Here is a 25,358-nt window from a genome sequence, read left to right as displayed (position 1 = left end):
CAAAGAAATTGATAAAAATACAATAATCCTACAATTACCTTTACCAATAATAAAATTGGAGTGTCTGTTTGTAATATTAAAATAAATGCATGTACACGGTATCTACATTTTATACCAAAATACCGCGAAACCACGGGACGCATCACGCAGCTGCAGCTAGTTGCCAGTAAAATCGTTGCTACTGCTAAGGCAGTAGTAACAAGTTGTATTTTGCGGTTTAAAATTATAATTTCTCTCCATTACCATTATTAATCACATCGAAAAACGAATGGTTTGAAATTTTTAATTATTTAAAACAAAATATAAAAAATAAATTGTTTTTAGTCCATTGAATGAGTCCCTCCAAGGGGGGTCTAGAGTGCGTGAGTTAGTAACGTAAGATGTTTCTTCGGAAACATGTCAAGAGTCCCTAGTTAATAAACATACTAAAACCCCGGGACACTAGGAGGAGCCCCGGAGTGGGGGGAGGGGGGAAATGGGTCCATTTTTTCATTTTTCGCTTAAATCTCAAAAACGGTACATGTTAGAGAAAAACTTTCAAGGAAATGTTGAAAGGCCATTAAATTATCTACAAGTTGTACCTGAATCATTTTTTCCTATGTCCTACCGTTTCTGAGTTATACGCTGTAAAAAATGATTTTGGCTCAAACAATTTCCCCATACTACACATCAATCGATCAAAAAATATTTCTTTCTTCCAAAAAACTCAATTAATGTGCAACTTGTGACCGGTACTGATAGATTGCTCTTAATTAGGTCTATAATTGGTATAATAAACACATTCCTCCATGGAAGCCTTTAAGCGGATTCGATTGGCAAAATATTATATTAGGGCAGTTTGAGTTACTGAACTTGATCTTTTTATTTTTTTCTTCCAAAAAACTCAAAAGTGCAACTTGTGACCGGTACAGATAGATTGCTCATAATTAGGTCTATCATTGATAAAAATACCAGATTCCACCACGGAGGCGTTTACGGGGAATTGAATTTTATCAGGGTAGTTACGATACTTGAACTTTTTATTTTTTTTCTTCCAAAAAACTCAAAAAAGCAACTTGTGACCGGTACCGATAGATTGCTCTTAATTAGGTCTATAATTATTGGTAAAATAAACACATTCCTCCATGGAAGCCTTTAGGAGGAATCGATTGTTAAAATATTATAGTAGGGCAGTTTGAGTTACTGAAATTGATCTTTTTATTTTTTTCTTCCAAAAAACTTAAAAGTGCAACTTGTGACCGGTACTGATAGATTGCTCTTAATTAGGTCTATAATTGGTAAAATAAACACATTCCTCTATGGAAGCCTTTAGGAGGAATCGATTGTCAAAATATTATATTAGCGTAGTTTGAGTTACTGAACTTGATCTTTTTATTTTTTTCTTCCAAAAAACTCAAAAGTGCAATTTGTGACCGGTACAGATAGATTGCTCATAATTAGGTCTATCATTGATAAAAATACTAGATTCCACCACGGAGGCGTTTACGAGGCATTGAATTTTATTAGGGTAGTTACGATACTTGAACTTTTTATTTTTTTTCTTCCAAAAAACTCAAAAGTGCAACTTGTGACCGGAACCGATAGATTGCTCATAATAAGGTCTATCATTGATAAAAAAAAACAGATTCCACCATGGAGGCGTTTAGGAGGTATTGAATTTTATTAGGGTATTTACGATACTTGAACTTTTTAACTAACTACCCTAATAAAATTCAATTCCCCGTAAACGCCTCCATGGTGGAATCTGGTATTTTTATCAATGATAGACCTTATTATGAGCAATCTATCGGTACTGGTCACAAGTTGCACTTTTGAGTTTTTTGGAAGAAAAAAAATAAAAAGTTCAAGTATCGTAACTACCCTAATAAAATTCAATTCCTCGTAAACGCCTCCGTGGTGGAATCTAGTATTTTTATCAATGATAGACCTAATTATGAGCAATCTATCTGTACCGGTCACAAATTGCACTTTTGAGTTTTTTGGAAGAAAAAAATAAAAAGATCAATTTCAGTAACTCAAACTGCCCTACTATAATATTTTGACAATCGATTCCTCCTAAAGGCTTCCATGGAGGAATGTGTTTATTTTACCAATTATAGACCTAATTAAGAGCAATCTATCAGTACCGGTCGCAAGTTGCACATTTGAGTTTTTTGAAAGAAAGAAATATTTTTTGATCGATTGATGTGTAGTATGGGGAAATTGTTTGAGCCAAAATCATTTATTACTGCGTATAACTCAGAAACGGTAGGATATAGGAAAAAATTATTTAGGTACAAATTGTAGATAATTTTATCGCCTTTCAACTTTTCCTTGAAAGTTTTTCTCTAACATGTACCGTTTTTGAGATTTAAGCGAAAAATGAAAAAATGGACCCATTTCCCCCCTCCCCCCACTCCGGGGCTCCTCCTAGTGTCCCGGGGTTTTAGTATGTTCATTACCTAGGGACTCTTGACATGTTTCCGAAGAAACATCTTACGTTACTAACTCACGCACTCTAGAACTTTTTATTCAATGGACTATTTATAGTATTGTTAAAAAAAATATGGTATATAAACACGCCTGACCTGTGAATTAAAAAGTTACGAAAATGTCAGATATACCTACTTAAATAAAAAAATGTATGCGTGTACTAGAGTACACACGTAAGAAGTGAAACTTCTTTATGACCTTAAAAATGTCACGAGTATAGCGTAACGCAAAAATGTCACGCGTACGGCGTAACGCAAAATGTCACGCGTACGGCGTAACGCAAAAATGTTACACTAAATTTTTGTCCAACCCCGATAAAGAAGTTTCACTTCAAAAATAACTAGGTACGTTAAAAAAACCGACTTCAAAAACGAAAAAATAAAAAATATTAAAGATTTGATATTTAGATGTGCTATTTATTTAAAAGGTTTGATGTCGGCGCCAAGCCAATGTTAAACTATCATAGTAGGTAGTAATTTTGATTTCATAATGCCCAGTTTAAAGGGCTTAATACTAAGTGCTTAGTGCTTGGCCCCGACTTCAACCCTATTTAATAAATAACACATCAAATAATGATCAAATAATCCTCCTTTTTTAAGGTCGGTTAGTGAGACGTAAATATCGTGAAAAAACGATATATAAGTTTTAAAACTTAATGATTTCTCACTTAGCAAAGTTTCATTCTCATGTGTTTTTCAGTCACATGTTTTCACGTACGGACGTACCTTATTATTATGCATGATATTTAGTTACGTAAAATGACAAAAGATAGAGCCTTTTGACTAAAGTTCGTACATTTTAGGAATACAATATTAAGTGGAGTACTTACTACGATGTTTAATAATGTAGATAGACATCACCTATTACAATCTTTCTTTAAGTTATATAATATTATATATATATGTATATATATAGCATTTGTGATAAGATAGAGTGCAGTATTGCAAAAACATGTTTGTTGTGAAGATATTGAATTATTTGAAATTTGAAATTGAAATTATTTTTTTCGCAAGAAAATTGTTCTATACAATGTACTACAATAGTTATTGGAGTAGATTTACCATTTTTTTCAACTTTTTTGATTAAACAGGAATGCCTCATCGATATCGATATCGACTACCCAGGTAATTCTAAATTCTAGGTCTTTCCTAAAATGTTATTTCTTCATTTCGGGTTTGCATAATATCCGTAATTTACTATAGAGGAATATAATTTGTATACATTGCAGGAATATAATTTATATAACAAACCTGAACAATACAATAATTAATGTTTATGCATGAAAGCAAATGTTAAGAACTTTATTAACTTAAATATAGATTTGATATTTGCAGAATACAAATATGTCTACCCCATAAAGTGGAATGAAAATGATGACTTCAGATTAACAAATTAATAGATAATACTGTATGAGGTTGTCACCTGAATAACTTAAAAGAGAGATTAGTACTAGTTTAGTATTATGTTATCAGTGGTATAAGTACATAAGATCTTAGCCGGATTCACAACTGCAACGCGGTGATAAGGTTGGACGTAATTACTCATATCTACATCATTCGTCACAGATAAACTGATCAAAATATATTATCAAGGGGGGGGTGGGAGGTAACCACACTAACTTTACGATATATAAGTACTAGCTTTCCGCCCGTGGCTTTGCCCGCTTTGGCTAAGACAATTTTGAAAAGTAATAATTTACTTTTTTATTTATTGTATTTATTATTTATTAATTTATTGGGTCTTAGCCAAAGTATATTAATACTAAAACCTTCCTGTTGAATCCCTCTATCTATTAAAAAATCAAATCCATTGCGTAGTTTTAAAAATTTAAACATACATAGGGACATAGGTACAGAGAAAGCGACTTTGTTTTATACTATGTAGAGATTATGTGTTAAATATAATAAATTATATTCTTATTTTATATTAAATTTATTCCACAACTTACTAACTTATACACTATAATATTAAGTACGTATCTTTTGTAAAGAGCAGTGCAATAAAAATGATGTCATCAAAATATATAAAACAGACGATCCATCATTTCTAATAGCAAAATTGTTGATTCCAGGATTTGGTGCTGAAGGATGCTGATAGTATTTATCATAGATTTTTTCCCAGAATTGTGCTCTCTCATATAAGAGTTTATCTCTATACTCTATGGTGTTATTGAGTTATTGTTATTGATGTATGATAAGTTGTCTACAGTAGTAACTGGTGACCAAGAAGGAAATGGTGATCCGCTGGGAACTGGTTCTCTGAAATATATATTTACAATTAAGAAACAATTCATTTAAAACACGAACCTTAATATGAAACAAAAAGTAAATTAACAATAAGAAACTTATTTTATACTTATCACGAGTTACAAAGTGATTAATTTATAAGTACCTATATTATTTACATTAAAATCAAATATCCTTCATCGAACCCTACCCTTACATACCCTTTAAGTATAAAATTCAACCATATATCTCGCATATACTTTTTCGTTGTTTTGTATTCTTGAGTTATATTATCTTCATTGAGGGAATCCAGTACTGCCATTGTTTGAGCACAATGAGTAGCTCCACGTTTCTTTGTATATGGAATAATATCTACATCATTATCGACGAAAACATATTCATACAGATACACTTTATCATTACCAGCTCTGACCTGTAGCTGAACAGTTCGTAATATATGATAAGCAAACATAGTATCCGTAAAATAGTCAATATACTTCAAAATATTATTTGCACCCACAGGGTCATCACCAAAGTAAAACTTTTTAATCGTTTGCACGACATGTTCTTTTTCTTTCTCAGTAGTAAAATGTAAATCATTTGGTAAAAAGAAAGCAAAGTTATCGTTCATCATATTTTTAATTTTTTCAAAATTGCCAATTCGGAAAAGGCCTTCCATTTCAGAAAAGCCGTACAAAATTGGGTACTTATTATAATTTCCACTAGTGAGTATGTTCACAGGACTATCTTCTAAGAACCTTTCATCCTGACCGACATCTCGCTCAATACACGGAGATAATATTTTAACATTGTCCATTCCATTTAAAACATCAATAGAAGTCAATTTATCCAAAGATTCAGTCAAATAAAATTGTTCTAACGCTCTAATATCATCAACATTTTCAAATTTTAAGTTTCTTGCGTATAATTTAGCGTATTCGAGTGGATGAATTTGGAAAACAGCATCTAGAGTATTCGCGCCACTCTCTGGTATTACTTTATTAAATAGGCCTTGAGCCATTTTAGACAGCATTAGCAAATCTACAGAAACCGCTCCAGCGCTGTATCCTGCTATAGTAACGTCATTAGGATTTCCTCCAAAATTAACAATATTCTTGTTTACCCATCTGAGTAACGCAACCTGGTCTTTCATTCCAGCATTACCGGGTATAGCTTCTGTGCCTAGACATAGGAAGCCTGGAGGTCCAAGACGATAGTTAAAAGTGACAGCTATTATTTTACCACTTTTAACCAAATGTTGCGGTGTATATTCGTTACCATGTCCTATAAAAAATCCTCCTCCATGAACGTATACCAGAACAGGTAAATTCCTAGCTGTTGTATTAGGCGTAAAGACACTAGCAACAAGACATTGTTCTCGATATACATCGCCAGTGTCTATTTTATGACCTGATTGTGGGCAAATAATATCCTTTTCAATAGCTTCAAAAGGTTCAGTCCATGTTGGTGGTGGTAACGGAGACTGCAAATAATTAAAATCGCAATAAGTATAACAATTATTTCTGTTTGAATCTTTAGTATACGTAATATTATTATGTTACTTTCTGACATATACATGTAGACGTTTATATATATATTTATCATCCACCGGACCGTCTACTTGCATTTACAAATACTCTACTGGTAGAACCTAACTATGCTAGAAAGAAATAATAACAACCTTACCTTAAACCGATCTAATCCAGTAGGCACAGCGGCGTACGGAATAGAGAAGAAGCTGTACACATTTTCAATATCTGATTTATAACCTTTCACTGGTCCTTGCGCGGTATTCACTATCTTAAAATTTTCACTTTTAACTCCTAAAATTAATACTGTGCAAAACAGTGCTCCTACTTTAAACATTGTCTTGCAATAACTTTTCTCGCAGATGCCAAGACATATATTTATTTTAAAGAGAATGAGTAAATGACTGTTCAGATAAGATAAAATAATTCATTGAAATTAAACTGCTTTGCTTATGACTATCAACAACTCATTAATTTCAAGGCATTGCTAGTGCGTAGGTCAGTGAATTATCTCTATGTATCTATGTCGTCTACTCTAATATTATAAATAGGAAAGTTTTGATTGTTTGTTTGTTTGAATTGAATAGACATGTTTCTATTCCTCATCCTTCCCAGTGTCTTTATTACCAACGTCAATCCTTTCCTTATCCCTTTAGTGGACAAAGCATTTGCACGGGCTCTACCTTTAAAATTATTTATGTTGCACGGTTGACCGCTTTGTCATTTAAATATTTGCTGCAACATTATTAAGTAAGTTTATTATAATACTGTTTGACTAGTAACCATACTTTCAGAAACATTTCATTATTTGTTTTTCGTTTGTTTAGTTTTTTTTATTAGCTTACTTATATTTAAACATTCTTCAACAAAAAACCCTTGTAAAGTAAACATTTACAAGGCGAAATATTCGTATAGAATGTACAAAACTGAGCCAAACAATTTTATAGTTTTAATTAACTATGTGTAAATTGTAATGTTATGATAATGGTTTTTAATGTGGTAGCATACCTCCAGTAGTCGAATCTCAACTAGTCCAAAGAAATTGTAAACATTGCATTAGTTTTTATCATTGTGAGCTTTATATAAATATAACTAGTTGTGCACCGCGGTTTTACCCGCATTGCTCCGCTTCTGTTAGTTTTAGCGTAATGAAATAATATAGCCTTCCTCCACACTTCCTCTATAAAAGAGCTAACTAACACCGAAATAATTTTTCAAATCGGACTAGTACTTCCTAAGATTAGCGTGTTCAAACATACAAACTTTTTGCTTTATAATATTAGTATAGTCAAGGAAAAAACTTATAAAACTGCCTACTTGTGTGAAGTTTGGTGAGCAATAAATTAAATAAATATAATTATTTTAATATAACTTTCGTTTCTTCAATCAGATATGACTCATATAATCTAAGTAAACGCAAGATATAAACAAAAGGTTAGATATATATAAACTTGTGTGATATAGTACTTAACATACTTCCATCCATTCTTACAAACTTTTATCGTTATAATTTTAGCAGAATAATTTGGCATTTTATCTTGGCCACACCCCGGACACTCCATACAAAATTATCGTTTTGACAGTCACACTCTAGAGACTACAAATGTGTGTGTTAACTTGGTGTTAACGCTTTATGGTCGGCACATTTTTGACTAGCGTAAAAAAAAAATATCGCGTTTTTCTGATGAAATACATCCGTAAACAGCACAATATCTAACCATTTTCTACGAAAAACGATAATCACAAATCCAAAATAATAAAATTACTTTAAGTAAATTTGATTAATATTGTCAATCTTCGTTGCGTATCGTCCCTGTAGAAAAATGTGGACCATTTTTAGACTGATCGTGCGGGCTGAGGTAAGTGTTTAATTTTGGCGGGAGGCGGAGAGTGTCCGTTCTGTAGCGTTTAGCTACTATCACAGTATTACTATATAAATAATATTGTAATACTGTCCTACTATTATGTATTCTGTGTCTTGGCACACCCCGGACACTCCATACAAAATGATCGTTTTGACAGTCACACTGTAGAGACTGCAAATGTGTGTGTTAACGCTTTATGGTTGGCACATTTGTGACTAGCGTAAAAAAAAATTCGCGTTTTTCTGATGAAATACATCCGTAAACAGCACAATATCTAACCATTTTCTACGAAAAACGATAATCACAAATCCAAAATAATAAAATTACTTTAAGTCAATTTGATTAATGTTGTCAATCTTCGTTGCGTATCATCCTTGCAGAAAAATATGGCCCATTTTATGTCTGATCGCGCGGGGGTGAGGTAAGTTTAATTTTGGCGGGAGGCGGAGAGTGTCCGTTCTGTAGCGTTTAGCTACTATTATGTATTCTGTGGTCTTGGCTTAAGTTTTAATATCTCACATGTAGTTTCTATGATAGATCGTGCAGATTACATAAGCTTTCTTTAATGGATCGTCTAGTTTCAAGATAAATAAATAACCTGCCTACATAGAGTTCTTATACATTTCGCAATATTATACATAACTAGGGGTATTTCCACAAATTTGATAATTTATATTTTTACTATCATCTACGATTTCTTATGGAAAAAGTCATAAACGTATTATTATCAAATGAAAGTAAAGAAAATATATTTTAAAGTTATATGTTTCATCATGTCTTAAGAGATTATTGATTTCCGGATTTGGCATTGAGTGATATCGTTATATTTGGTGTGTATTTGGCGTGGATTTGTTCCGAGAAATATGCGGGTTTTCCTTTGAAAACGCGGGCGAAGCCGCGGGCGGAAATCTAGTATATTAATATATATATACAAAAATAATGATCAATATTGAAGTGGTCTCCAAGCTGACAGTTTTTATTCACTGGAAACAGGATCTCTAAACTATGTTTTAAAATTCCCATAATATATTATGCAAATTAAAAGTAGGTATAATCGAAGAATACCTCAGTTAAATGCAACATAATATTCTATATAATGTATATTTTTCTAAAATAACCAGAACATGTAAAATACTTAACCCAGTCATTATAAAACTTATCCGCTTTTCCCGCATATCCTTTTTCATTATTAAACTAGCCATGCCGGGTTCATTTATAGGTACTAATCAATACTATAATAATCTTAATATATATATAAATCTCGTGTCACAATGTTTGTCCTCAATGGACTCCTAAACCACTTAACCGATTATAATAAAATTCACACACCATGTGCAGTTCGATCCAACTTGAGAGATAGGATAGTTTAAGCATGTAGGTACCACGGGCGAAGCCGGGGCGGACCGCTAGTAATATTATAAAGAAGAAAGGTTCGTAATTATGTATGTATGTATGGTTTTCACGCATAAACTACTGGACCGATTTTGATGAAATTTGGCACAGACAATCTTTTAGACCCTGAGAAAGAACATAGGCTACCTTTTATTGCGAAATATGTACCACGGGCGAAGCCGGGGCGGACCGCTTGTCCGTAAATAAAGCAAAAATTTATTGAGCTCATGTTTTTTCTGGAAGATAAGCTATAGCTCTGATATATCAGAGCAAAGTACCATCAATATCCCTTTAATAGTTTTCCCGTGAAAGAGTAGCAAACATCCAACCATCCTTACAAAATTTCGCATTTATAATATTTGTAGGGATCGTCTGTAATAGTGTATGATAATTAATAACAGTCAATAGAATATCTGAACTGATCACCAAAGATGATCATTGATCAAGTATAAAAATAACTACATTAAAAACAACGAATAGCACATTTAAAATAATATGTAGTAATGAATAATATCAAATCTTTTTTTTATTTTTTACTTTTCCGTTGTTGAGGTCGGTTAACAATTGACGCTTGATTGACGATTATATTAATACGATTACGATAAGCCGCGTGAGTAAAAACTGAAATACTGAAATGTTACATTTTTTAGGCCTAATCTTGCGTTTTTTAGAGGACGCAATTTTATTTATCTGATATTTAGGGGGGGTCAGTGTGAAGCTAAAACCAAGTTTGTGGGGTTGCCACCCTTGTCCCACGGCCGCCATCTTGAAAATAGCGGTTGATATGGTTTTTACGATATATCTCTTAAACTATTTATCTGATAAAAAAAATTTAAAAACATTATTTGTTGAAAACTAAATTCTCTACAACTTTTGTCCAGTAAATTTTTGTCGTAGAACTATAAATAAAAAAGTTATAAGCGAAAATGTTCATAAATTAGAGATATACAACGGACGTATTTTTTAAACATATTTATTTATGACAGGATATTTTTCTATATCATAAAATTTTGTATTAAAATAAACCTTTATTAAATAGATGGATGTTAAAATTGCAAATCCCCTGAATAAATAGGTAGCAAATATACAATCACATTATGCTGTCCACTAACGAAATCAGCTCTTACTTTTTTGTCTTTGGTCGAAAAATAATAAAACTCCTGATGGTGCTTAATCCTGTGATTAACTGTGTTTCTGTGTTCTCTTACTCTGTCTACTTCAGAATGTGATGTAATGAAAATGAGCCACACCTCCTTCCGTCTCAGGTGAACTATAATTATCATATTAATAAAGACATATTTGTGTAAACACATGTATTTAATCAGCAGGTACATTTATAACAAGACATTTGCCATATTTGGCATGTAAATTAAGATTCGGTTCGATACATGGGCTATCTAACACTGAAAGAATTTTTCAAATCGGAATCGGAATAGTTCCCCAGATTAGTGCGTTCAAACAAACAAACTCTTCAGAAAATTAAATAAAACATAAAATATCTTAAAATAATTTTTCATAATTTATATCCTTTTTAGGATTTTTCTTTTAAAATTGAATATTTTATCCAATTGTAGAAAGAGTTATATAGTGTGTCTGTCATTGAATACAAAAAGAAAAAATAATGAAAGGGGGGGGGGGGGAATAACGAAACAGGCAACATAAAGTATAGGTAATATAACTAACATATTTTTTTAAGTTTTAATACAACATTTTCAATTAATATAGCCATAGGTAATTAAGTTTTGTAAGTAGAACTTGTGATACTCGTCTAAAGGCCCATCTAAATACAATATATAATAATATTATAAAGTTTCCTCTTTATAATATTATTTATAGGTTTGTAATTATGTATGTATGTATGATTTTCACGCATAAACTACTGGACCGATTTTGATGAAATTTGGCACAGACCATCTTTAGACCCTAGGAACCCTGAGAAGAACATAGGCTACCTTTTATTGCGAAATATGTACCACGGGCGAAGCCGGGGCGAACCGCTAGTAGTTTATAAAATAGGAAAAACGTCTAAGCAAAAGCTTTTCAGTTCAATGAGCATTTTCAGTAAGGGTTAAAAAATCTAAGATTCAATTTTTTTCACATTTTAGTAAATTCTGAAAAGTAACTAAGCTTTCACATGATAATCTATGTTACAGCCTCTCCAGACTACAATTTATACACAATCTTAATTATATCAAATTTAACTTTAAAAAGTAGTCATTTTTTCTTTAAACTTACCTATGTGGAAAGGTCTCTGTTAATTTAACGGGACTGAGTAAAAATACACGCGAACAAAGTCGCAGGCACCAGCTACTTATAAACAAATATACTTACGAATTGTTCCGGTCTATCTTATATGTGCACAAATGTTTTTTTGCCTATTTTAAATTCATATAATTACATCTCCTTTATTTCTGAATGATACATGCATATTTTCAAGGTGAGAAAAATACTATAAAATAATCTGTTTCAACTGAAAATAATATCAAAAGGTTTTCATTTCCCCTACAGGTAAGTCTTCTTTTTACTTGTCTTAGTTTAACAATTGTTTAAATTCAACTTATGGATGACCAATAATCGGAGAATCGGACCGTCGTAATCTGTCCCTAAGTGATAAGGGTGTCAGCTAGTTAAATAAACAAAATTCTTATGAATTTCAGTGTCTTGATTTAATTAAGTAATTCGTTAATTACATGGTAATTAACGCTTTTTAAGTTTGATACAAAACTATAAATTAATATCAATTTGTAATTAGTACCTTTAATACCTCTATATAAATATTTTAATAACAACATTATTAAGGCAGATCCATGTTAAAACTTTTATTCAGTTTCAGGTCAAGACACCCACGATGAAAAATCTCTTCCTGTTTACAGTAATTGCCGTAGTAGGCCAAATTTATGCTGAAGATTCATCACTAATTGTGAACATTAACCAGGGTCCTGTAAAGGGCTATAAGTTATCAGGATGGGATTTATTTGAATTCCACGGCATCCCATATGCTACAGCTCCTACAGGAGAAGATCGTTTCAAGGTACCAACAATTTAAAAGATGTTTTGACTCCTCCTGCCAAATGAAATAAGAATGATTTACAATATTTCGTGGTCTTACAATCATAAACTTAAAAGCTGTAAAATAACTTCAAACTTACAAACTTAATTATTATAGGAAAATTCCGTATTCATTATTGTTAAAAAATATTTCTTTTTAGGCGCCTTTAGAAGCCCCTACATGGACAGACACATTCGAAGCTGTAGAGACGAATGTAATATGTCCACAAAATGGCAATTCGTTGAAAGGCGTAGTTGATCCGAAAGTTCGTGAAAATTGCCTAATTGCTAATTTATATGTGCCAGACACCGACAAAACGAGTCTACCAGTTGTTGTATATGTTCACGGGGGAGCCTATCAGTATGGATTTTCCGATATATTTTCAGCGAGAAATGTAGTACAGAGCAAGGAAATTATTGTTGTTACCTTTAATTACCGAGTTGGAGTACATGGTTTCTTGTGCCTCGGCACAGAAACTGCACCCGGTAATGCTGGTATGAAAGATCAAGTAGCTCTTCTACGTTGGGTGCAGGAGAATATTGAATATTTCGGAGGCAATCCAGCCGATGTTACTATTTACGGCAGCAGTGCTGGTGCTAGATCAGTCGATCTTCTATCCATTTCTGAAATGACAGAAGGATTATTTATCAAGATGGTTGCTGATAGTGGTATAACATTAGGTCCATCAACCGTTCAAGTCGATCCAATAAGAAGCGCAAAATCTTTTGCAAAACTGTTAAATTATACTGGCTCTTATGACATTAGTAGCTTGGAAGAATTTTATACAAACGCAACTTACGATTTGTTGGTTTCTATAGATACAGCTAGATTAGTAGATTTCTTCTTTTCACCATGCATTGAACAAGATATTGGCCAAGAAATGTTCCTTTCAGAAAGTCCGTATCAAATGTTGAAAAGTGGAAATTATCGTCAAGTTCCATCCATGTATAGTTTCTGTGAATTCGAAGGTTCTTTCAGATTGAGAGTATTTGAACAATGGAAAAATATTTTAATCAAAAACTTAACAGATTTCTTACCTCTTGACTTAGACTTTCCCACTGATGAGGAACGATCTGATGTTCTACAAAAAGTCAAGGACTATTACTTCGGGGACGAAGAAGTTATAAGTAACGAAAATATTTTACTGTACATCAATTACTTCACAGACACGATGTATGTCTATCCAATGCTAAGGGCTATAAAATTGCACTTAGCAGCTGGACATGAAAATCTTTACTTGTACCAATATTCATACACAACCAAGGAATCATCAGTGTTCCCATATATAAACAAACGAGGAGCCTTCCACACTGTTCAATCGTTTGTCATCTTAGACAATAAGAATGAAACAACTATTTCGACTGAGCTTAAAAATATGAAAACCATAATGCGTAATATGTGGTACAATTTTATAACAACTGGGTAAGTAAAATAAAACTTGCAGGACTTTATGAATAATTGTCCTGCTGCATCTCTTTGTATATCTAAAATTTGTTTAATACCAAGTCATTAAAGAAATTTTTTCTTATTACAGAGAACCTACCCTGGAAGGATCGGTTGCTCAAGATTGGCCAGCAGCACAGTTAGATGATATCAAACTGATGTCGTTCAACCAGACGATAGAGCTGAAGTCCCTCGAACACAGGGCTCTCTTTTGGGAAGACATTTATGACCAATACTATAAAGACCCAATCCCACCCACTACAGATTGCGAAGAATGATTTTGATGAGTAAACGAAACCCTGAACGTATTACACCAACAAAATAATGTTTGTTAAACTGAGGTTTATAATAAACGTATAATTTTCTGAGCATTATAATGAAGTTTTAATTATTACCCTGGAATACGTCTAATGAATAATAATTACTGACTAGCTAATCTATAGGTACATAAAATAATAGAAATGGTTATTTCTTTTTTCCATCCGATGAGCATTTTTACTCAAAAATTAAAATTCGTAGATTTGAACACCTTATGTGATTGCATCGGATATGCCCACACATAACAAAGATATTCAAAATGAATTGAAATCCTCCATCTGCTCTGGCGTGTTTGAGTAATGGTGCATTAACATCAAACGAGCGAATGCTCATATTATATCAATGTTAAATTATTTTAGTAACTGTAAACAGCCATCGAGCATCCTTTCGTTGCTCCAAGTGCTTTTGAAAAGATTCTATGGAATGTTCTAATACTGAAAAAATATTGAATACGAGTTTTCGTTTAGACTAAACTAGCGACCAGCCCCGGCTTCGCACGGGTGCAATGCTGAAACTAAAATATACAGTACAGAAAAACTGTGATCTTTGTATATAAAAACATAGCGGCCCGCTTCGGCTTCGCACGTAAAATATATTACAGCCGGGCGGGCGGACGGCCGGTGCCGCCGCAAACGCTACGTCCCGCAATTTTTAAATCTGTAATATCTTCGGAAATATTTATTTAAATCATACGGTGTAAAGGGCCATATAGGGCCATATATTAAATGAACAATGTATTCAAGGTATATAAGGGCGATATATTAAATGAACAATGTATTCAAGGTATTTAATTGGTTAAGGATTAATGCTGTATTGGTTAAAATCGCTTCGAAAATTAGCCATTATTTGTCGTAAAAAGTAAATGACAAAAAAAAAGTTATTGTGGGTTATCCATAAGAGATAGACATATACCACCACCGACTTTTCTGTAGACCTTTTCAATGTGTATAATACTTAGTACATTATTTTGATAAGGCTCAGCCTGCAAAAAACGCAAGGTTAGGCCTAAAAAATGTAAAATTTCAATGGACTAGTATTGATATGTATATTGTATAGTCTCAATAATATTTAATTTTAGGTGCTCCGGCTATATTTTGTTAGGAGATTTTAAGGATTGTTTTTAAATAAATTTAACAGAATGTTATGCTACAAGGCTTTTCAAGTAGAACGGGTTGTTGATACTAAATAAAATATTAAAATAATATCTGTGTGAGGTATTCACAGATTTATTTTTTAGAAAAAGGAGAGTGTGTACCAAGCACACGTGGTATAAGTGAAACTTCTTTGGCAAGATACCAAAATCGCCGCCTTACTCCATGACGTGACGGCATTGCGATGACGCGACCTTGAAATTTTACTCTCAACGCGCCTAAAGAAGTTTCACTTAAACAAGTGTAGCGTTGTCAAATCACTTAATTTTGTTGTAGTGCTGGGAACTTTGAAAGATAGGTTACGAGACAAATTGAGAACGTCAGTTATTTTTGGGGCCTCTATTTTTGGCCCCAATAATCCCTAGGGCCTCAACAAGAATCAATTCGGGCCTGATATTGATTACTTTTACCATCCTTTTACTATCTTATTAATATCTGATGTGAGTGTAAGCCATTTATTAGATATTTTAATCATGATAAGTAATTAGGTACCTAGTTACATTCTTTTAACAAGACAATAACAATTTAAAATTATGCAATGAAGACAATAAATTATAAAATAGCAAATTTTGAATATCTATAATAATATATATCAAAATGAAACCCGTTTCGCGTTGTCACGACATCACGCGTGAACGGGTGAACCGATTTCGATAAAAAATTTTTTTATTATATTCCTTGAAGTACGAGAATGGTTCTTATGTAGAGAAAACTGTACAACGGGCAAAGCCGGGGTAGACCGTGAGTATAATATAAAATTCACAAATATTCAGAACTTTTTTTATCGCGTTTCGGTCTTCTAATAAAAAATATTAAGACAGACAAATAGAAATTAATCATAGCGAATATCATGACGAGATTTTATCATATTTTTAAAAGAAACTTTTAAATACTCCTAGAGCAAGTGTTAATATACCAAAATCTTGCTTAATAAAATTAAACTTGCAGTTTAAATATTAATATTGATTTATTTTATTATGAGTAGATAACATGCGTAATTTTTCGTTGTCCATCAATTATATTTTTAACCCGTCGATGGACATTTAATTTTATAAACTTAATATATAAATCTTGTGTCACAATGTTTGTCCTCAATGGACTCCTAAACCACTTAACCGATTATAATAAAATTCGCACACCATGTGCAGTTCGATCCAACTTGAGAGATAGTTTAAACATATAGGTACCACGGACGAAGCCGGGGCGGACCGCTAGTAAAAGTAGTAGTAAAAGTAGCAGAATAATTTAAAGATTTGACAAGATAGAAGATATAAGTGTACGGCGTACGCATTCCGATAAAATTATCAATGACAATGTGATCATGATGATACCAACTCCCTTTTACAATGATAACTGTATCATAAGTAGGTACATTCAACACAAGTTGTAGTGTTTACGTAATATTATGAAGAATATAATATTTTCATATAAACATTTATAGACATGATATTATAGTTTTGTAATTGAGTGCAAACATTCCGTGATCTCTATATAAACTAATGTAAGTTTTATAAGACATTCATACATTTACACAAAGTATAAAATTTCGTCAATAGTTGACAATATTACGTGATATAACTGGAAAAATAAAGCCATATTAAAAATATTAACTTTGATTATTTTTCCGACCCAAATATCGACCAATAGAATTGCACCATTCGACGTCACGTGGTACAACCTACATAGTATTAGGTACTGATAATTTTTTGAAAATTTTCTCTGGTAGTTGACGTCAAACTGACAGGTTGAATTCAATTGTGAAATTATTGGCCGACATTTGGGACGGAAAAATAATACCCCGAATAACACACGAGCTTCAAAATTATCTGGCATTTCCCTCAAGGTTCCCTGCAAACAAATAAACGAACCTATCGGAAAATACCCGATAATTTTGAAGCTCTTGTGGTATTATAAGTGAATATATAGGTGCATTTAGATCAAATAGCGAATGCTCACTCTAACACTACTATGTTAAATTCTTGTAGTGTAAACAGGCGTAGAGCATTCTTTCTTTGTTCTTAGTGCTTTCAAAAAGATTTTATGCAATGTTCTAATACTGAACGACACTGAATACGATTTCTCGTTTACACTAAAAGATCACGAATGAATGCTCTTGCTCTAGCTCTATGTTCGTTTGGTCTAAATGCACCGTAGTCCGTAATATAATCTGAAGAACAGTTTGGTTTTGAACAGTTCGTCTGGATTTGATAATTAAATAGACAACAATGACAAAATTTCGCTTATATATTTTATTTAAGGGGAGAATGCGAAAGACCAATGCAGTGACCAAAATTCCAAATGTACATATTATTATGTACATATCTGAAAGGCCAGCAAAACGTTCGTAAAGTCTCCGACAATGCGAACGCTCATGGGCGGCGACGAACTTCCAGATAGTGAGACGCCTGCTCTTTTGTTGGAGCTAGCATAAAAAAAAATGTACAGGAGATATAAAGTATATTCCTAAAGACAACAACCAGTCCGAAAGTCATCACAGTTTATTAAAAACAATTTATCGTAGGAAATTAAAATCGAATTAATGCATTATCATTATCAATAACATTTTATTGTGATTGATCTTGTATACCTATGAGCTGATCGTATCATGAAAAAATAATTTTAATCTTATCGAGATTTGCCTTGATATATACAATAATTTTAAATGTTAGTAATATCATTGTATATTTACATCCAGGTAGGAACATTGGTACTTACTTTCATTTCAATATCATTGTATTGATATTTATTATATAACTTTATAATAATACATAAATATATAAATGGATGTTCAAATTTTATCTTAGTTTCAGGTGAAGAAACTGACAATGCTTATTGGTTTTTTATTTATATCCTTGGTATTACATGCCCAAAGTTTTGCCGACTCTGATGCCTCATGGACTGTGAACATTAACCAAGGTCCTGTAAAGGGTTACAAGCCACAAGGATGGGATATATTTGAATTCCACGGTATCCCATATGCTACAGCTCCCACAGGAGATGACCGTTTCAAGGTAGGAACGAATAAAAAAATCTGGCGTCTTATAATTCTAATGTATTGTCACTATACACTATTCAACATTAACGAAGTTTTTTTTAAGTTATTTCAAATTCAAATAAAAACAATTTATATTTCAGGCTCCTTTACCAGCTCCCAGGTGGGAGGAGACTTTTGAAGCCGTAGAGAAAAATATAATATGTCCACAAAGTAGCATTAATGCAAAAGTCCGAGAAAATTGTCTCATTTCCAATTTATATGTACCAGACACTAACAAAACTAATTTACCAGTTCTGGTGTTCGTTCATGGGGGAGCTTTTCAAAATGGATTCGCTGATAATGCTTCACCTCGGAATCTAGTACAAAGCAAAGACATTATTTTTGCTGTGTTTAATTACCGATTGGGAGCACATGGATTCTTATGCCTCGGTACGGAGAAAGCGCCAGGGAATGCTGGTATCAAAGATCAAATAGCGTACCTACGTTGGGTACAGGAAAATATTGCTTATTTTGGAGGCAATCCAGATGATGTCACTGTATACGGAAATAGTGCTGGTGGCAGAGCAGTGGACCTTCTAGCTGTTTCTGATGTAACTGAAGGGTTATTTAAAGCCATGATTGCAGATAGTGGCATTACATTGGGTGCCTCAACTGTTCAAGTAAATCCAATAGAAAATGCAAAATCTTTTGCCAAACTCTTAAATTATAGAGGTTCTTATGATATAAAAAGTTTAGAGCAGTTTTACTTAAATGCATCTTACGATTTGTTAACATCAATAGAAACGACAAAATTGATTGATTTTCTGTTTTCACCTTGCATTGAAAAAGATGTTGGCCAAGAAATTTTTCTAAAGGAAAGTCCTTTTGACAGGCTTAAAAGAGGAGATTTCCGTAAGATTCCAACATTGTACGGCTATACTGAATTCGAGGGTACATTTCGACTAGGTGTATTTGATGATTGGAAAGATTCGTTAATAAAGAATTTAGCAGATTTCTTACCTCATGACCTACAATTTCCTACTGAGGAAGAAAAATTGAATGTAATACAAAGAGTGAAGTCTTATTATTTTGGCGACGAAGAAGTTATTACTAATGAAAATATTTTACTTTTCATCGACTACTTCACAGATACAATGTACGTTTATCCAATGTTACGAGCTATTAAAATGCAATTAGAGGCTGGACATGAAAATATTCACTTGTATGAATATTCGTTTATAGCAGAAGAATCACCAGTAATTCCACATATAAATAAACAGGCAGCCTTTCATAGTGCACAGACAGGAGTAATTCTTGATACTAATGATGAAACAAAAATTTCTTCTGAGTTAAGAAATATGAAAAGCATCATGCGTGACATGTGGTACAATTTCATTACTACTGGGTAAGTAACTATTATTATGGACTTTAAATGCTTTTTATTAATTAGAGATTTTCAATCTTTTTCAGATTACTTTCGTCCTTATCTGATTTTATTAATCATTTAAATCAATTTCTGTTATCAGGGCACCCGTACCAGAGGAATCGAGCTCTTTAGAGTGGCCAGCAGCAAAATTAATTGATATTAAACTGATGTCTTTGAATCAAACGATCACTTTGGAGAGGCTCCAGCACAGATCGCTCTTCTGGGAAGATATTTATGACAAATATTATTTAAACCCAATCGCTCCTAACAATGACGCCGAATAGGTTTTGTATAAAAAATAATGAATGCTCAATAGAAATAAAGAAACTGACAATAATAATTGTGTTTATATTATTGTGTTTGATGCACTTCTGCTAAAGTGAGTAAAGATGAAATGGTTTTGGGGAATCACAATAGTACCTATATTTTTATATTTAGAACTTAGTATTACTATTTAGAAATTGTCTTAAACAAATATATTGTAAAATTAATTGTGAATTTATTCTGGATGAGTTAATTTTGAGCAAGGTGTCAATAAAAATATCAAAGTTCGACTTAAAACTAAATCCTTGAACTGAATTCCTGTTTGAAATCAACATGAGTAAATATCAACTTTGATTAATTTTGGCAAGATAGGTTATGATATGAAATGTGAATTACTATGCTTATCTTAGGGAAATCGTAGGGGGCATTAGATATGTCCTGTGCTGTATTAATAGTGCAGGATTTTCCCTACCTATTTTTGCTGTATTGAATATGTGTGTCAAGTAGTTCGAACTAGCAATATAGGGCAGAAGCAAAATCTATATTTATTTCATAAACTTTAATAGACTGCAACACTTACAATTCAAATGTGGCTATTTGTAATGGTAGCACACCTTATCATTAGGCGAAAGAATTTTGGCCTATAGGCCAAAATATATACATTAGTATGGCGTATAGGCCAAAATATATACATTAGTATTACTAAGTCTATAAACGACATAACGCCTTTAGAAATTAAAAGGTGTCATAAAAATAAAGAAAGATTGAAGCATGATTGAAGAGAGGAATAAAGAAAAGAACAAGTCAGGGTAAAGATAAGGACACAGGCCTCTTTTCCTTTTATTAAAAAATTAAATACATTCTATAGAACTTTCAGCAGCCTGAACTTACAAACATTTTCAGGAATTCATGAGTAATTAAAGGTTCACTACACGTTTTTCTCTCCGTGACTGTGATTGTTTTTTAGTAACAGAAGGGAGGAGATTAAATCTAATTAATTATTTGTATATCTGATTAGATTATTAAACTTTCTGATTAGATCTCATCTTTACCATTCGCACGCTCTTGATCGATAATATGACTGATTATTGAATATCTTTATTATGTTTGTTTAAATGATAATAAATAATACAACCTTCTTTCAGTGCAAACAGTACAGCTTCTCAGCATACGTGTTGATTCATTTTTAATAATATATAAGCTATCAAATCTCGAATTTTGATAGCTTTTATATAAATTATTATTAGGATAATTAGGATTATTATATACAAAAATATAATCAAGAAGCAATTTAGTGTATTCGGCGGCCTTATCACTTAGAAGTAGGCAACCTTCGCGCAGCTACGACCCATATGGCAGTCGGAAGTGCTAACACGTGGGGTGAAATTTAAAATATTTCGCTCCAACGTTAAGAGTATCCTCTTATATGGGAGTGAAACGTGGAGAGTCACCAAAGATATCTCGCAGAAAATTCAGGTCTTTGTCCACCGCTGCCTCCGACAAATTCTGAGAATTCACTGGCCTGATAAGATCTCCAATGACCAACTATTGGAACGCTGCCACGAGACACCGATTTACCTCCAAATCTTACGCCGTAAATGGACATGGATTGGCCACAATCTTAGAAGGGACACCTTACATATACCCAGGCAAGCCCTGGAGTGGACTCCGCAAGGAAAAAGAAAGCGTGGCCGACCTAGACAATCCTGGCGTCGTTCCGTGGCAGCGGAGGCTAGGGCGATTGGTTTGACGTGGCCGGAGCTGAAGAGCGTAGCCCAAGACCGAACGCGATGGCGGCGCACTGTGGACGCCCTCTGCCCCACATAGGGGCCATAGGACCTTAAGTCAAGTCAAGTTAAGTCATCACTTAGAAGTGATCTCTTCCAGGCAAACAGGGCAGATTGTAGTCATCTTACTTTTAAGAATACGTATAAATAAATAAAATATTCAAACTTTTAATTCAAAGTCTTCATAATATCCGCCGTCACCTATGAGATGAGCCTATAAATTATTTTTTTTACTAAATTACCGGCCGCGGCTTCGCCCGCGTTTTCAAAGGAAAACTCACATAGTTCCCGTTCCTGTGTGATTTACGGGATGAAAATTAGCCTATGTCTTATTCTGGGTCTTCAGCTACCTACATACCAAATTTCATTGTAATCAGTTCAGTAGTTTTTAAGTGAAAGAATAACTAACATCCATCCTCACAAACTTTCGCATGTATAATATTAGTAGGATGTTGAATATAATTTTTAAATACAAGTATTAAAATGATAATAATCCATGTTAAACATGTTTGCTCAGATTTGCAGAAATAAATTCATACAATAGCGCGACACTTGTTTAATAATTGACCGGTATATTTACTTTTCTTGAAAAATATGTAACAATATAATATATTGTGGTAATTAGTTACGCTTTAATATTAAATACTCGAACATGACTTGCACTTTCTTAAGTAAAAAAATACTATATTATTTCAAATAATATTATAAAGTACACAATATATATTAACTACTAGCTTTCCACCCGCGGCTTCGCCCGCGCAGTCAAAGAAAAACCCGCATAGTTCCCGTTCCGTGGGATTTCCGGGATAAAACCTATCCTATGTCCCGGGGTAAAAAGTAGCCTATGTCCTTTCTCGGGTATCAAAATATCTCTATACCAAATTTCAAGCAAATTGGTTCAGTAGTTAAGGCGTGATTGAGTAACAGACAGACAGACAGAGTTACTTTCGAATTTATAATATGTATTATATAATATATATATATTATAGAACATATATATATTATGGATTGTTTACAAAATCATGAACTCTCCTTTTTTATTACGAAATACAGACGACCTGGTCAGAGTGGCAGGGAGCCGCTGGCGGCTGGATGCAGGCTGCAAGTGACCGGTCGCGGTGGAAAACCTTGAGGGAGGCCTTTGTCACAAGTCTGCACAAGTTTACATTTTTTTTTCTGTAGCGCCTGACCACAATCTCACCTGATGGACAACTAAGATGGCACGCGCTTCCCTAGTAGGTACCCGTTCACTCTTCGCTTGAATTTACAAAATTTAATTTGAAAATTTTAGATTTGTGTTTTTTCATTAGTGCCGTGCCCATGTCATAGTATATAAGAAGTGTAAGTAGCATACTCACTACATAACCTGCAGTCCATTTCACGGTGGGTTTCACAAACCAATGCGTGCTCGCATGGATAGATGTAGAAGACATGGCGTGAATTCGCTCGTCAATTCACTGCAATAACGTTACCACCATTAGAAGTAAAAAGGTGTAGATAATATAAGATAGGTTACCATCACATTCGATCTGCAAAGACGGCACGCTAACGCACACACGATCAGACGTTGTAGTAGTATGCATCTATGTAAGATGGTATGATTCAACAATTGCGATCGAAAGAGACATCTGCCGTAAACTGTGGCTAAATAGCCTCATTTCAACGAGCCACTCCCGGTTTGCTAATAACCTATCTACACCTTTGTACTTAGGTATATTATAATTGTATATTATGAGGCTGAATGTGAAGAATTTAAAAAAAACATCGCTCAGTTCTGGGAGAACTGCTAGTTTATTTCACTAAAATCTCGTTTGCAAATCTAGCTCACTGCAAGTGCTTGAAATTGTCAAGCTAACTTATTTAGTAGTAGTCCTTTGAGCGGACTCAGTCGCAATTTGCGAGTGGTTGATAATCGATAGACCGATTAATTTGCTTTAAATGGATTTAAACAATACGCTAACAATAAATTATTGCCTTTAGTAAAATACTTAGACTTACTTGCTAGATGCATATTATAAAAGGAAAAGCATTCATTAAAATTTTGAGGTAGAAATAAGAAACCAATACAATATTTTTATGTTTATTACATATAATCTTATTTATTTAAATTTCAAATTACTATTAACATAATTAATAAACAACGTTATAGATCATTTTCTCCGAAACATATTTTAATGTTAAAAGTACCCTTAATAACTAAATAATAATTCGTCCATTAGGGTAGGTACTTAAGTCAATGTCAATTTCATAACTTTATAAAATTTCGCTAATTTTCTTCTCGTATTTTTATCACACTTGATTTTCCTGATGATTTTCCTGACCAAAAATGAAAATGTTCAATTCCGTCTATTACGGATATCAGTTTGACGTTAATGAATGGCGCCATATTACAAAATGGCGGACGTTTTAGCGGGAAACCACAGTATTAAGAGAAAAGTACGTTATATTCGAACAAAATAATATGTATATCGCGCCGCTTGTATGTATGCGGAGCGCTTGGCCACGCCCTCCGTTCATGTACGTACGCGGTACGCAAGCTTGACGCACGCATACAACGCCGCTCGGTTCCTTCTCATAGGGCGTATGCAGAAAGAAAGCTGGAAACTTATAAGTTATCTTCACTGAACGGTGCCGACAAGTTCCAACAAGCTTCAACACGCGCTGGTCAGTGCTAGGCGTTGCCATTAAAATTTGTCTTGGTCTGCTTCAGCCTTCAACCTGCTTCCTTTGTGTAGAAAGCGTGAGGGACAAGCAATTGCTGTGAGCGGTCGGTGTTTGTGACACTCGCGAGTTTAGGTACCGACGGTACCGTACCGTGCGCTCCTAAACGCCGGGAGTTAGCCTACTTGTCTCTTTATACTATGTTTTAGCGGGAAATTAAGCTTGGGGCTTTTGTTTAAGCGGCGAATATGACAAAATGTCGGACATTTTTCTTGTGTAGTGGCCATTTTGTAGAACTACCAAGGCTTTCTGTTTTGGCATAGTTACAAAGTTTACTGAACATTTGTTGAACTAATCGCTACCATTTATCTTTCTTCGTCTTTCTTGAAGACATAAAGTCTATTATAATGTTGTATGTATAGATAATATAATAAGTAGTAGAGAAACTAAGTAGAGCTTATTCTTCTCGTGGCAGTTGTGTACCTATAAAATGTTTTTCTAATAGAACATATTATGTATTTCTATACAATTTGGAGAAATATACACTTATAATTTAATACCTACATGTGAGCAAAATGGTACACAGTTTTATATTATTATATTTTTAATAAAAGAGTAATCGAAGGTATAAGATAGTTAAGTACCTATTGTATATTAGAAAACACAAAGTTTAACTTAATTTAAATCATTGATGACAATAGAGTACCTAACTATACCATTAAAAATATATCGAATATTTATTCCAAATGACTTTATTCTGTACATTCGTCCCATTATTGGAACATGAAAAACATAAAATAAA

General features: G+C 33.3%; 4 protein-coding genes and 1 long non-coding RNA gene across 5 annotated transcripts in view; 3 read left to right on the top strand and 2 right to left on the bottom strand.

Annotated features, from left to right (window-relative positions):
• Nucleotides 1-25,358, bottom strand: part of LOC149478741 (uncharacterized) — a 122,546-nt gene that overhangs the window by 62,476 nt on the left and 34,712 nt on the right. The gene's annotated exons all lie outside the window — the stretch shown is intronic.
• LOC149478735 (fructose-bisphosphate aldolase-like) overlaps nt 2,613-25,358 on the top strand; it is a 144,227-nt gene continuing 121,481 nt past the window's right edge. The window contains exon 1 of the mRNA XM_089708386.1: nt 2,613-2,621. The gene's annotated coding sequence lies outside the window, so the exon portion shown is untranslated. The remainder of the gene's footprint in view (nt 2,622-25,358) is intronic.
• LOC149478746 (esterase FE4-like) lies at nt 4,416-6,582 on the bottom strand. Its single transcript, XM_089708518.1, has 3 exons — nt 6,384-6,582; nt 4,919-6,180; nt 4,416-4,730 (listed from the first exon to the last, which is right to left on the bottom strand). Exons 1-3 carry the CDS (start codon nt 6,561-6,563, stop codon nt 4,631-4,633), a joined length of 1,542 nt encoding a protein of 513 aa, XP_089564644.1. The 5' UTR covers nt 6,564-6,582; the 3' UTR covers nt 4,416-4,630.
• Nucleotides 12,314-14,338, top strand: LOC149478745 (uncharacterized). The gene is made up of 3 exons (XM_089708573.1): nt 12,314-12,514; nt 12,693-13,954; nt 14,067-14,338. The coding sequence occupies exons 1-3, from the start codon at nt 12,332-12,334 to the stop codon at nt 14,251-14,253; spliced, it is 1,632 nt and encodes a 543-aa protein (XP_089564699.1). The 5' UTR covers nt 12,314-12,331; the 3' UTR covers nt 14,254-14,338.
• Nucleotides 18,253-20,176, top strand: LOC149478744 (juvenile hormone esterase-like). Its single transcript, XM_089708577.1, has 3 exons — nt 18,253-18,455; nt 18,580-19,823; nt 19,945-20,176. The coding sequence occupies exons 1-3, from the start codon at nt 18,270-18,272 to the stop codon at nt 20,126-20,128; spliced, it is 1,614 nt and encodes a 537-aa protein (XP_089564703.1). The 5' UTR covers nt 18,253-18,269; the 3' UTR covers nt 20,129-20,176.

This window comes from Colias philodice, chromosome 21 (genome assembly GCF_061535455.1).
Source record: "Colias philodice isolate Cphi_HAF_F1 chromosome 21, ilColPhil1 Martin Lab GWU primary, whole genome shotgun sequence".
Lineage (NCBI taxonomy): Eukaryota > Metazoa > Arthropoda > Insecta > Lepidoptera > Pieridae > Colias > Colias philodice.
Note: the sequence above shows the minus strand (reverse complement) of the source record. Positions and strands in the feature narration are given on the sequence as shown.

Excerpts from the sequence above, each read along its gene's own strand:
- LOC149478746 (XM_089708518.1), bottom strand. The coding sequence starts at position 6,563 with ATGTTTAAAGTAGGAGCACTGTTTTGCACAGTATTAATTTTAGGAGTT. Across the intron at positions 6,181-6,383 it reads CTGGATTAGATCGGTTTAAG|TCTCCGTTACCACCACCAAC; the intron begins GTAAGGTTGTTA and ends AATTATTTGCAG. Across the intron at positions 4,731-4,918 it reads TTGAATTTTATACTTAAAGG|AGAACCAGTTCCCAGCGGAT; the intron begins GTATGTAAGGGT and ends TATATATTTCAG.
- LOC149478744 (XM_089708577.1), top strand. The coding sequence starts at position 18,270 with ATGCTTATTGGTTTTTTATTTATATCCTTGGTATTACATGCCCAAAGT. Across the intron at positions 18,456-18,579 it reads CAGGAGATGACCGTTTCAAG|GCTCCTTTACCAGCTCCCAG; the intron begins GTAGGAACGAAT and ends TTTATATTTCAG. Across the intron at positions 19,824-19,944 it reads TACAATTTCATTACTACTGG|GGCACCCGTACCAGAGGAAT; the intron begins GTAAGTAACTAT and ends TTCTGTTATCAG.
- LOC149478745 (XM_089708573.1), top strand. The coding sequence starts at position 12,332 with ATGAAAAATCTCTTCCTGTTTACAGTAATTGCCGTAGTAGGCCAAATT. Across the intron at positions 12,515-12,692 it reads CAGGAGAAGATCGTTTCAAG|GCGCCTTTAGAAGCCCCTAC; the intron begins GTACCAACAATT and ends ATTTCTTTTTAG. Across the intron at positions 13,955-14,066 it reads TACAATTTTATAACAACTGG|AGAACCTACCCTGGAAGGAT; the intron begins GTAAGTAAAATA and ends TTCTTATTACAG.